The sequence below is a fragment of the Zonotrichia albicollis genome, chromosome 6 (genome assembly GCF_047830755.1).
Source record: "Zonotrichia albicollis isolate bZonAlb1 chromosome 6, bZonAlb1.hap1, whole genome shotgun sequence".
In the NCBI taxonomy this organism is placed as follows: domain Eukaryota; kingdom Metazoa; phylum Chordata; class Aves; order Passeriformes; family Passerellidae; genus Zonotrichia; species Zonotrichia albicollis.
Window position 1 is genome coordinate 32,527,809 of NC_133824.1, and position 13,071 is coordinate 32,540,879.

Genomic DNA, 13,071 nt, shown 5'->3' on the forward strand with positions numbered 1-13,071 from the left:
CTTTGCTTGTAGAAATGTGACATGGTGGTAGATCTGTATCAGATCATACCAATCTAAACCACAGTCCTCTCTCCTTTGCAAGTGTGTCACTTGCTAATCTGGATGAATGCTTGGAGTGCTGACATTACTGGGATTACATTTCAGTTGATAGGAAGTTTGTGCACTGAGGATCCCCAGAGACTGCTGTAGACACTTCATCATCCTATTATATGGTAGCCTGTGGTGCTGTGATCTCTGAAGTGTATTTTTCCAGGAGCTATGAGTGTTTGTAATTTCAGATGCAGTAACAAGAAGTGTGTATCTTCAGCATTTCTGAAAACAAGACTTTAGCCTGTGCTTCAGCTGATTTTTTAAAATTTTATTCCTTGACTAGCTATTTAACCATTTATACTTGAGATGGCCTGTATATACAACTTTATGACACTTTTCCTGGTAGCCTTTTCTTTGGGTTATTAGAAAGGCAAAAAGCAGGAATCCAGAATTATTCCCTCCACTTTGTTCTTCCTCTGATGCATTTGTAATGCAGGAAATTAGAAACTTGGATGCTGTTTTGGAGGAAAGGCCTGAAGTTTTCAGTGTGATTACATAGCACAAAGAGACCTGATTTGACAGTGGTCTCTATTACGGCAATAAATCTCTCTGCATTTCTGTCTGACTGCATTTATCAAATGAGGTGATTGGCAGCCTAGGTCAGGCTCTGCCTCAGGTCTCCCAGTTCTATGAGCTGAAGGAAATGGCATAGTTCAGAGTTCTTGGAACCACGTATTTTCAGCTCATACATGCTTTAGATGAACCTGAAGAGTGGAATTAAAGCTTTCTTTGAAAGCATGAAGCTACTGCTGTGAAGGAGGTGATGCTGTGAGAGTGGACAGTTCAAATGTTGTGCTTGTGACCTTCTGATGTTTTGATGGACTTGTCTGATAGCTGATGTTGTGTTCTTTTAGCTGTTGCCCAGTAATGTGCTGTGGGGCATTTAAGCCTTTAGGAAAACCCAGAAATAGTTTCATTTCACAGACAGAATCTGACTCCTCAGCCACTGTTGTTGGTGCTCACCAGTAGTGGATGTAAAGCGAGGATTCATTAAAGCATAATGTAAGGTTTTTTTCCCTGCCTGTCTCTCCTTCCCACTCTCTGGTGTAGAGCAGTGGATTTCTGGCAGCCTTTTCCATCAAAGGGAGGGGGAGAGAGAGGGGAGACAATTGTTACTGCCTCACCTTGTTCTCTTCTGTTTGTTGCAGGTCTGCAGTTTGAGTTCATTAACCCCATCTTTGAGTTCTCAAAGGGAATGAATGAGCTACAGCTTAATGATGCTGAATATGCACTTTTAATTGCCATCAATATTTTCTCTGCAGGTAAAAAGCCAGGAACATCTGAAGAGCTACAGTAGTGAGTCAGAGGGCAAAGGAAGTAGAGTGAAGGGATGTTACATGCAGAAAAGGAGTAATTGAGCATGTATGGAGTCTAGTGATAAAGGGACAATATTATTCATTATATTCTGAATTGTCTAGTGCCACTTCCAGAGGAAATTTAATTCCTCACTACTGGAAAAGTGTGCAGAAAAGCCAGCCAGTATTTGTCTTCCTCATTTAGAAATTGCTATTTTACTGCCCCCTTCATGACCTTGGCACCTCTCTGGTGTGATGCAGGTCCCACAGCATGAGTGACATCTAGTGGGCAAGCAAACATACTCTGGAAAAGAGGCAGTATCACTCCCGGCCAGAACCGGGCTTTGCCAAGAAGCCACCTCTACTCTTCTGTCTTGTGACCTGATTAATGACTGTTTTTCTTTGTTCCTGTTTCCTAACTGGCTCAACTCTTGGAGAGACTTTCCCATTTGCTTTTGAATAGGTGGCTTCACATATTTTCTGGGACAAGAACATGAGCACTGTGTAAATCTGTTTGGTCTCTCCACCTCTATAGGAGTCAGATTGGACTCCCCATGTGCAGTGGACATTACTGAGAAAGAACAGTTACAGGCAACTGCCACAGCTACCACAGTTTCATGGATATATCTCCCAGCTGTGCTGGGTGAATGTGAGATGAAGTTTTGGGAAGACACCATAGGAGGAAGTAGGGTTAGACAGAGATGTTAAATCCAGTGAAGCTGCCCGTGGCAATCTGCTTATGTCTACTCTGCTTACTTCTAACCTGCTTTTTGGCAGACCGACCGAATGTGCAGGACCAGTCCCTGGTGGAGAGGCTGCAGCACACCTATGTGGAAGCACTTCATTCTTACATTTGCATCAACAGACCAAATGTAAGTGCCTGACCAGAACATCTCCAGGGATGATGCAAGCAGATGTATTTGTATTTATGTAGGCAGAGTTCCTGCAGTATTGTCTCTAACAGGTCTCTTGCTGTCTGTACTGTCAGACTTGTCTCTTCTGGGCTGTTTGATAGCACCTGTAAATGCAGGGTTTGTGAGCTGTCACAATCTGCTGTCCTGTATCATGTTTTATAGTTTAGGCAGCATGGCAAGTCTGGAGTTTTGGGACGCGATGTACTTCTTGTGTTCTTTCATACTGCATCCTCCTGGAGAATGCTGGGTCTAGAGGAAGTAAGGATTGTGATTACAGTGTAATGTAATCGGTAGTGGTAATTTTTTTTTTAAACAAAGTTTTAGGTGAATTTACTAACAGCTGTCTGTTTGGCCCTGCAGGACCGTTTGATGTTTCCACGGATGTTAATGAAGCTGGTCAGTCTTCGGACGCTGAGCAGTGTCCACTCTGAACAGGTGTTTGCCCTTCGGCTGCAGGATAAGAAACTCCCGCCCCTGCTTTCAGAAATCTGGGATGTGCATGAGTGACTGCATGCTCCCAGGGCGCTGACATGCTGACATAATGCCATCTCCCAGCCTTTGCTAACGAGAAGCCAGCCTCCCCTCTCCAAAGCACTGAACCCTGGGCTGGGCATGCAGGGAGTGATGAGCCTGGGGTTTCAGTGTTGTCATGAGACTGCAGGAGGCAGCTGGGCTAGATCAGATGGAGGGGTTGGTTTCGATGTAGTGCCCGTACCCCAAAGGAATAACATGAAACATTCGAAAACGGTAGAAATGAAGACCTTTCCCCCTGCCCCTCAACTCCTTTTTCTTCAGAGTCTTTCTCTTCTCTAAGCATATGCTGAGGGTTTGCCCCATTAATCCTCTTCTTGCTGATTATGAAAATGAATTTGCAGAAACTTGCCAAAAGCTCTCTGTTGAGAGTAACCCAGCTCAAAAGGCTTCTGCAGGGTCCCCAGTGTACCTGGATCTGAGGAGCTCAGGGAAGTCAGTGTGGATGTTCTAGGGGTTTCACTGGGTTTCCTATAAATAAAATCTCTTGAATGTGCTGCCCTTTACAATGATTCTAAGAGAAGTAGCTTTTATTTCTTTATTATGAGACTACATCTCTAGAGCTGCCCTTTATTCTGGCCCTCCTTTGGAAAAAGGATTCCTGTAATGTGTAGTGCCCTTTGTCTAACAAGGAGGTCCTCTGGGTAGGGAACATTGTGTATCAAAAAGATGTCAGGCATAAAGTAGTGGATTTTTTTTAATGTAATGCATCACGGTTCTATCTCATGGCGGTTCTCAGCTCAATTTACCTTTGATTTGCTAACAGCTGGACAACTTTAGTTCAAAACAAATCAGGGCGTAGATTTTATCTTTAGGGGTGGAATAGAAGGAAGATAAGTGGATAGGCCTCGTACCTAGGTAAGGTGGGTGTGGTGGAAGGATCTCAAAAACTTCCAAGAATCTGGAGCATGTGGTATGTGTTCCAAGGTGGGTGTGAAGATGTATTGACCAAGGAGAGAGGACACACTGCATTTAGTGAAATATGTGGGCATTGCATAAGCTGTGGGCTGCACAACTCTCAGATCACAGGCTGCAGGAATATTGGGTGTAATCAGATCCACTTGCATCGTCTTCCTTTTGCCAAAGTCTTTCCAAGGTACTTGCTCAAGGTTTCAGTGGTGATCACGGGATATGGAGGTCCCTCCTGTATGAGGAGTGCCAGCTCCTTCAGAAGGACACTTGGGTCTTGTATCCTTTCTTCACTTTGGGCATTGTGAGATCCACACTGGATTTATGGCCCAAGTTTTAAGTATCCACATCCATAAGTATTCTAGGATTTACAGCAATATTTTGTCTGGCAGAATAGAAATATACTGTTTTAAACATGTTCCTTGTTTTCCAAGAAAAAACATCTTATGGCTGATCTCAGAGATGTAACCTTAAATATCCTGGTAGCTTGGTCTCATGACTCTTCTCTGTCATAGGGGTCTATGTTTGCTTGCCCGGTGAGCATCCCAAGAGCATAGGTTCACATGGCTCGGGGTTTTTTTGTCTGTCTGTTTTTTGGTTCGTTTGTTGTTTTTTTTTGGCTGTGTATCTGAGCGCTATGCCCGTGGTGAGGGTATCGTGTCCATTTTGCACTTGAGGTTGGTCCCCTGCCACTGGCCTTCACTCTGCACCTTTGTAAAGCACTTGTAACAATCTGTAAAATAATCTGTTGTTTTTTATAACTCATTGCAATTGCAAAAATTCTTGTTTAAATCTGTATTTTTAACTAATCTGTTTGAGAAATGTTAATGTTTATATAAAAGAATAAAGCCTAATACAGGATTTTGACATTCTCTGATGTGTTGTCATGAGACTGGAAGAGGGTGGAATAAGTTCTTGTTGTAACAAGCTCAAACCTGATTAGAAATTATATGTGTTGGGGGAGAAGCAAGAAGTGGCAAGAAAGAAATGGCAGTGTGACCCCAGGTAGTTTGTTTTGGCCTTCAGTTATGAGATTTGTAGCTCAGTATGTGCCTTGCTGTGTGCCAGAGCTGGCAAACAGGTGAAGTGGATTGAGTGTGTGTCACGAAGACCATGCATTATGCATACACACCTCACCTTGATTTGTACAGCTGCGTTCAGAATGTAACCCTTTCATTGTGTGTGCTCCTCTCCATTTCCTGCATTTTGTGGCTCACTGAAATTGCAAGAGGAGTCCAGTGTGCCCTGGCTGTGATGTGGATTTCAGTGGGGCCTTACCTGACCCCGATATGCTGCTCATTTCTGATGTATCCATAGGCGAAACACCAGGAGGAGTTGAACATGTGCATTGCCTCAAAGGGAGCAGCGGCAGGATGTGGGAAAGCAGAGAGCTGTCCAGCATTAGCTGCTTCTGAAATGCTTGATGATCCCCTGCCCCGATGGGAAAGGAAAGCAATGGTCACTTCAGCAAGGTTCCACACCTCAGGCTGTTCTGCTGAAGCCTCTAGAGTATCAAATTCAAATTGGAATCTACTGAACCAGAGGAAGAAGGAATAGCAGTAGGCTTACAGGAGACTGGAGCAGGGTCGGAGAGGGGGAGTAATGAGCAGAGCTCAAGAGCTCATCAGTGCTGGGCGGATTAGAGGGTCAACACAAGAGCTGCAGCTTAACTTCCAGCTTTGTATTCTTTGGGCTGCATCTCCTTAATTTGAAGAGAAAAACTGCATGGGAATGTGAGGGATTCTCAAGGTGTACAGTGTGTAACATTGCTGTGGACGGCAGTGGTGAAAACAGTGATTTCTCTTGCCTCTGTAGTGGCTTAACCCAGACAGCCACCAAGCCCCACACAATCATTCACTTACTCCCTGGCAGCAGCACTGGGGAGAGAATCAGAAGGGTGAAAGCCAGAAAAGTCTTGGGTTGAGATAAAGACAGTTTAATAGGGAGAGCAAAAGCCACACACACAAGCAAAGCAAGGACTTAATTCACTGTTCCTGTGGACAATGCATTAATTCACTGTGAATTCGCTAATTCACTGTGGACTGGCAGGTGTTCAGCCATCTCCAGAAGAGTGGGGCCCTATCATGTGTAATTGTTACTTGGGGAGACAAACACCATCACTCAAACATCCCCCTCTTCCTCCTCCTTCCCCCCTTTACATACTCAGCCATATGGTCTGGAATATCCCTTTGGTCAGCTGGGGTTGCCTGTCCTGTGTCTCCTCCCAACCTCCCATTCACCCCCAGTTCCCTCACCACCGTGGCAGCATGGAAAGCAGAAAAGGCTTTGGTCTGTGTGAGCCCTGCTCAGCAATAACAAAAACATCTCTGTAATCTCAACCCTGTGCCCAGCACAAATCCAAAACACAATCACTGTGAAGAAAATTAACTCTTCCAGCCCAAACCAGCACACTTTTCATTATCATGTAGTCAAATACAATCTTCTTCTTTACATCTTAACATTATCACTTTTTTGGAAAGTGCAAATCAGTACAGAACCTTTGTTTTTGTCTTTTAGAAGCCTTGCAAGTTAGCCTGTCGAGCTCAAGTAAGCAAGTGTGGGGGAAGAACCATCTGTGGGATTGGTGACCCTTTGTACTTTTATGTTTACAAAATGCTATCTCAGCCTGACATTCAATCCTGCTGCTCTAAGGCTCTATGCCTGATCTATTTCATATTAATTTTGCTGATTTGGTTGCTGGAGAAATCTTGGGGTGTTTGAATTATAATCCTGGGAAGTGTTCCTGGTTGGCTGTACCCTTATTCAACATCTGTATCTGCTCACGATGAATTCAGATCAATGGGGAGGGAGGAAAGTTATTTCTGAAAACCCAAATCCTCTACAGTGGGCAAAGTATAGATGACAAATATCAAACAGTGTTTCTCCATTTTGCACTCTCGATGTATAAAAATTGTGGGTTGCTTGTGGTGCTTTTGGTTGCATTTTGGGTTTATTTTAGTAGTTTTGGTTTTGTTAATAAATGGATTTGTTTGAGCAGCATACTAGTTTTTAGGAGCTTGGAAGGAGTTAAAAAAAGCTTTATCTCAAGTTTTTAATAACCAAATAATCTTGTAATCTTATGAAGCTACTAGCAAATCAGGAAGTACGTAGCTCAATACAGAGGGTGAAAGTACAGGGTACTGTGTCTCCTTGCCGGAAGGCAGCGTGTTCTTGTCCGTCTGGAGCCGGGCTCTGCTGCGAGGCTTCAGCTGCTGCTCGCCAGGACGAGGTCTGAAAGCACCAATTCGACGCTTCAAGCGGCTGAAGCGTTCCCGGTTCTCTCGACGCAGCCTGCGCAGAAGAGCTGCGCCGCTCCACGCTTCCTGACAGCCCGCCTCCAATGCCGCCGCCATCCCGCCTGCCCCTCCGCAGCTGCAGCGCCCCCTGCGGGCGGCTGACGGGACGGCTCCCCCCGCCCCCGCCGCGAGTGGTTCGCTCCGCCCGCCCCCGCTGCTCCCCTGCTCCGGCTGTGGCGCGCGCCGCCGCCGGCGCTCGATGCGGAACTGGGCGGGCGGCGTAGAGCGGCGGTGGCGGCGGCGGCGCAGGTGAGCGGAGCGAGCCGGCCGGGCGGGGCCCGGTGCCGGTGCCGCAGGCGGCCGGGTGCGTGCACATGGCGCAAGCGGAGCCTACCCCACCGACCCTACGTGTGGGTCGGGGAGCGCGGAGCGCGGCCGGTAGCTCTGCCTGCGGTGACCCGCACCGGGACAGCTGGCGGCGGGACCCCCCCGCTCGCCCCGAGCGCTGCCGCAGCCGCCCGACCGGGCACGGTGGTGATGCTCGAGAGCGGCGAGCCCTTCCGCAAGGTCACGGCCGGCGGCGGACAGGGATCGTGTCCCGCCGCTGCCCGGAGCGGGGCCGGCCGGGTTCGGCTCCATCGTGCCGGGCGCCGGTGGCGGGCGGGGCCGCGGTGTCCCGCTGCGGCCGCGGGCTCAGCCGGCGCTGTCGGCAGCAGCCCCTGCGAGCTCGCCGCGGGTTTCCAGGCGGGACCGGGCCGCTGTGGGAATAGCGGCGTGGCCGGCGGGCAGGGGGCTCTGCCGCCGGCGGGGCTGTGGGCGCGGGGCCGGCGCCCTCGGTCCCGGCCACCCGGAGGCTTTTTCTCGCTCCCTGCCGGGGGAAAGCGGACGGGATGCTGAGGGAAGGGAGAGGGCGGCTCAGGGTGGACAGAACCCCTTGGAAAAGGTGAGGCGTGCAGCCGTGTGAAGGGGTTGCTGCGGTAATGTGACTGGAAAGGCGCTTTTACTCCTTGGTTTGTAAACAGCAGATCCTGTTACTCTGCAAGACAATAGAATAGAAAATCCACTTTGTACTGGGCAATTTCATGTGAAGTCGACTATAAATCAAAAACATTTTCCCCTCAGAAATGGGTGTCACCACCTTGTTGTGTTGCTCGCTTTTATTGTCAGGTGGAGGAGGGGAAGAAAGCTTGGTCTGTGTCACTGTTTGTGTGGAGTCACGATAAAGAGGTGTTTCAAGAAATGATAAGCTTTGAAGGAAACGGATTTGTTTCTCGTCTTTCTTCTCTCTCTTTCCCCACTAAACTCCTCCATATACCACACCGTTTACAGTCATATGCAAAATAAGATACATGATAAATTTGCAGCCCCATGGAGATGGGGCAGAACTGTGATCTGGCAATGTGTTGTGCCCTCCATTTCCAAGCCAGCCATTTTCTGTGTGTCCAGTGTGACTCCGGGCCAGCATTTCTGTTGGTGTGCTCTCAGTGTCCTTGCTGTGCTCCTTGCACCATTGCTCATCTGCAAAAAGGATGCTACTTGTAGACACAAGGAAGAGAAGGAAAGATTTATTGTGGTGTCTTGAGGGTCACATAATCAAACCAAAGTCATCCAAATATAGGTTGTTTGGGAAGTGTCTCTATTTTTGGACTTTATGCTGCTTGGACCTAGGCAGCTGTTTTGGATTGGGCACAAGATGCACTTGCTGTGTTCAGCACTAATGAAAAGCTGCAATCCTGACACATCCAAGAGAGCACTTCACATCCAACACAGCTAAAATGCAGTTTTTACAGGATCTAATCTGGCCATTCCCTCACAGCATGTTATGTAACACTGAACTGATAGATCATTCCATCTATAAAATACTATTTTTGCCTTACTGTTGTATTGTTAGAAAATGCACAGCTTTTGAACACAGTTTAATAGACACTGTAATTAAAGGCACACTCGTTAAGTATCTTACTGTGTGTTTAACAAAATGCAAACTCATCAGCAAGTCTCTAGAATGCTTTTGTTTGGACAGTAATGTAGCCTTGTCCTCACTAAAAGATCTTGTAGCTCCCTGTCCAGTGGTGCTGCAGTTGTATCACAAGTCTGGACTCCTGTGTTCTTACCAAATTAAGAGGTTTCAAGCTGTAAGCTTCAGAGTCCTACTGCATGGCTTTCCAGGTTACTGCTTTTAAAACAATTCTAAGCTTACTTGATGGGCAAAAAAGGAAAACAGTATCCTCCTTGAAAGAGTGTTGTCTACACAAAATGCATAAAATGGCCAAGACATAGTTCTAGGATGTGTGTTATGTGCCAGAGCTGAAAGATGGTGAACCAAATGCTGCGTGGAAATTAGCGAAAAAAAAAGAAAAAAAAGAAAAAAAAAGGCTTCTAGTTTAAAGTTTTCATGGAAAAACATAAATATATACTAGAGGGCAAACCTCTTCTTCAACCCTCTTCTTCAACCATGGTACCATTCTGTAACTCCTTTGAAAGCAAGCAGGGCATGTATGCAATGAATCACAGAATGTGCTGAGCTGGAAGGGACCCACAAGGATCATTGAATCCAGCTCCTGACCCTTCACAGGAGCATCCCCAAGGGCCACATCATGTGCCTCAGAGTACTGAGTCCAACTTCTGTCTGTTTTAGAAGGATTTGGGGGTCAGGGGAGTAAAAGTTTTGAGGATTTTTAACAGTGATCCTTGCCTACCTAGCCAAAGTAGCTTTTTAGGTTTTAGAGCATCAGGACTGATGGTTCAGTAGAAATGGTGGAAGCATCAGTGCATTTCAGGCCTTACTAGAACACTTGTTCATATTATCTTCCTGAATTAAATTAGTGTTTGCTTTGATTTTATCTGCCTTGGGCTCAGGGGCATAGAGGCTCATAATTTATAGCTTTTCCCCTCTCAAGCCATATCAAATACTCAGGTTCTGTATAGACAGGATATACTAGGCATACTTCTGTCAAGATGTTCAGTCTGGTCTATTTAATATCTTTTGTGGTGAGTCAGTTGCAAAACCAAATATTTATAAAAACTTTGAGTATTAAATTAGAAAGTCTCAAGTACTGCTAAATTCTAAGAGAATAAATTTCTTCAAGGTTTCTAATTTCCAGCATTCCAGCTAGTAGATTTTCTCTGATACTCCTTTCCAGATACATTTGTTAGAAGAATGGCTTTCTTTTTTTGGGGGGGGGAGTGGGGGTGGGGATTGGTAGAGATTTAGTATAACAAATAAATTTAGTATAACATTTAGATAACAAATGGAGTAAAATACTTCCCTGTCATTTCACACTGTCATTTTTAAACTGGATTTGCCATCATACTCACAAGATGGTAATTGATACTTTTATGTTAAAACTTAGTACAGAGGTGAATGGTTCACTTACTTTCCATTAGGAAGGAATTGGAGACAGGCAATGCATATGTTACAACCCAGATGAATTCCTGCCATGTCCTTTGGCCCTGTTGTGCCTGCATTTAAGATATACTGCATTAAATTTCCAGGCAGTTATTTAGTGCACTGGTAAAAAGTACAGATGCAGCTTCTGATTAGGGATTTGTGGCAATGAGGAAAGGATTTACTAAAAAGGAATGAAAGAGTTTGATATGCAAGATTAATATCATGTCCCCAGTTTAAAGAGCTTTCATCTACCTCAAGCTATGAATTTTTGTGAAGTGAAAGAATTGTCAGTGACCTAATAAGAAACAGAGTGAAATAAAAATGAACATCATGAAGCATCACTTAAAAAGGAATGTATTTTAGTGGGATTATCTGTTAATCTGTGGAATAATTGTGATATTTCTTTTGAAGACATAATGCTTTGCTGCTTTTCTTTCTCTACTGTGAGAGCTATGAAGAACTTCCATCAATCTACTGCTACTCTCTGTGAGCAGTACAGAGTTCTCTGTGGCAGTGAGCAGTACACAATTCTCTGTGGCTGAACCTGTATAATTTGGCTGGTCTTTGCTCTGTTGTTGGAGCTGGAAAAGAATTTTAGAGCAGCTAGATTCTCTGTCACTGGATCTCCTTAAACCTGTCAAAACAACATGGGAGTTACTGTTGAATATTGACAAACATGCTCCCGATTTCTGTCTTGGAACTAGAATAATGAGCTGAAACCCCAAACCAAGCAAACTGAAGAAGTGACCCATGTACTACCAGGAGCTCTGAAGTATCTTTACACTGGGGAGCTCCCAGATGGGGAGGTTGTGCCCAGAAACCACTCAATTGTGAGAGGATGTGTTCACTTTAGATCACTGCTGCTAGCAGGACCCTAGCAGGGATTTAGAAATAAGAAGTGCTGCTTACATATGCCTAAATTACCTAAGCTGAGGCAGTTCTCCTGCTGTGATCCCAGACAATGCAGTTAAATGAGAGCCTTGTGCTTCTGGGTTGCTGTGAGAAATAATGCATCAGAGTAGCAGCAAGGAACGAGGTTTTATGGTTTTCTGTTTCTTCTACTGCCTTCATTATTTCAAAGCAGCAGCACTCCCCGAAACAGAGCTGGTCATCATGTTGCCTTTGATATACCTGGTAATATTTGTCAGATATCGCCTTTTTGTTTTGTTTGTAACTAATCTCTAAACAGTTGTGACAATCAGGGAATTAACATTTCCTTCTTTGTGCAATGGACAGAGATACGTTACTGTCAAATTTGTTATCTGATGACCTCCAGGAACCGTGTGTTATCTTTTGAGCAGAGCAGCCTTTTATTTCATATCCTGTTACTTTGTCACATCTGCAAGATCAGTGCCCTGGTTGTGTCCTGCTTCCCATTATATTCTGACTGAACTTGCCAATGTCAGTGTAAAACTTTTGGTCGCCTTCTTGCCTGTAGCTTTGACCCCAGCTTTCCTGGGTCTCTTCTTGCCTGGGTATCTCGTCCTTGCTCTGGAAAGCCCTGGTGACAGGAGATGAGGAGTTGTGCCTCTGCCTGTTTCCCCGTCATCGGCTAGCAGGAGGAGAGGAGTGCTTTTTGTGATACAGATAATTAAGAATCAAAACCAGTACCCACTGAAATGTGCTGCAGCCGCGGACGCGGAGCAGCTCTGCAGCCGTGTCTGTTTGCTCTCGGTCAGCAGTTAAACGGCTCTGCTGGAGCCGCTTCTGTTCTCAGGCCGCCTGCTTTCTGCCCTCTCTCTTATTGAGTAGTCTTAAGAGATGGCCAGCAGGGCGGTGTTTTCCCTCCCTCCTTTGCTGTGGTGACTGCCCCTCCAGTGTCTGGAGGGACCTCTGGGGAGCCCTTGCTGTGTCGTTTGCAGCTCCAACAGCTGCTTGAGGCGGTTCCTGTCTCTTCTTCACTCTCAGCTTGCTTCCCCCAGTGTTTACGTGTGGGTGAGTCTGCCAAACGCACGCTTCTCACACCCCAGAGCTCTAGTAGAGACAAAATGGGCTTGTCTCTTTTATTTCCTTTCAGTTTTGACCAGCTGGTACGATGATTAATCACCAAAATTAATAGTAGGGTCAGTTTGAGAGTAGGAATTTCTGGTCTCCCACAGTGTTGATGAAGAGTAGGGGAAGGTGTGTAGAGGGAAGGAATAACAAGCAGGTGGCACACGTGGGGACACAGGCTGAGTGCTTCTAATACACAAGGCAAAACAAATGTGGGGCTCTGGGTTCTGAGGTGCTAACAACAGCCAAATGACTGGATTATTTAAAGTACTTTATTTTCTGGTTCACATTATCCTGAACAATGTTTCAGTGTTTCCACACTGCTTGTGATCATTCCCCCTCCTCTGTCTTACAAATGGCTGTAATTTATTATTGGGATCCTGTTTGTCTGTATGACCGATTTCCAGGAAAGAGTTGAATGTGCCTGCATCTGTATCTGGTGGTGGTGATGCCATGAGTGATGTCTGCTGGCCCAGAGCTGCTCACTGTGGCTGGGGGAGGTGCCGTGGCAAGGGAAAGCACTGAATAATTTAGCAGTTGCAGCTGCATCCAGCACTTCTCTCAAATGTCACATGCTTTGTTGTTTTCTTGTTAATTTTTTTATGGCTGTACATTTACACTATTTGGTTTTTGGAAAAAACCCTCTGGTGCCTGCATTATGGGAACTGTGGTGTACTGCTCAAATTCCCAGCAGAGGGCTGGGAATGGAAGCATCT

General features: G+C 45.8%; 2 protein-coding genes across 32 annotated transcripts in view; both read left to right on the forward strand.

Moving 5' to 3' along the window:
- The window catches only part of NR1H3 (nuclear receptor subfamily 1 group H member 3), a 30,717-nt gene extending 26,117 nt beyond the window's left edge, over positions 1 to 4,600 (forward strand). For all 7 annotated transcript variants that reach the window (XM_074543131.1, XM_074543129.1, XM_074543132.1 and 4 more), the window contains 3 exons: positions 1,239 to 1,352; positions 2,163 to 2,257; positions 2,660 to 4,600. In XM_074543131.1, coding sequence (XP_074399232.1) covers positions 1,239 to 1,352; positions 2,163 to 2,257; positions 2,660 to 2,806 — 356 coding nt within the window. In that variant the 3' untranslated portion in view covers positions 2,807 to 4,600. The remainder of the gene's footprint in view (positions 1 to 1,238; positions 1,353 to 2,162; positions 2,258 to 2,659) is intronic.
- Positions 4,601 to 7,124: 2,524 nt separating this feature from the next.
- The window catches only part of MADD (MAP kinase activating death domain), a 69,164-nt gene continuing 63,217 nt past the window's right edge, over positions 7,125 to 13,071 (forward strand). For 24 of the 25 annotated variants that reach the window (XM_074543085.1, XM_074543088.1, XM_074543111.1 and 21 more), the window contains exon 1: positions 7,125 to 7,284. The gene's annotated coding sequence lies outside the window, so the exon portion shown is untranslated. Of the gene's footprint in view, positions 7,285 to 7,315; positions 7,340 to 13,071 lie in introns of those variants that run through there. The other variant, XM_074543083.1, reaches the window with a different exon arrangement.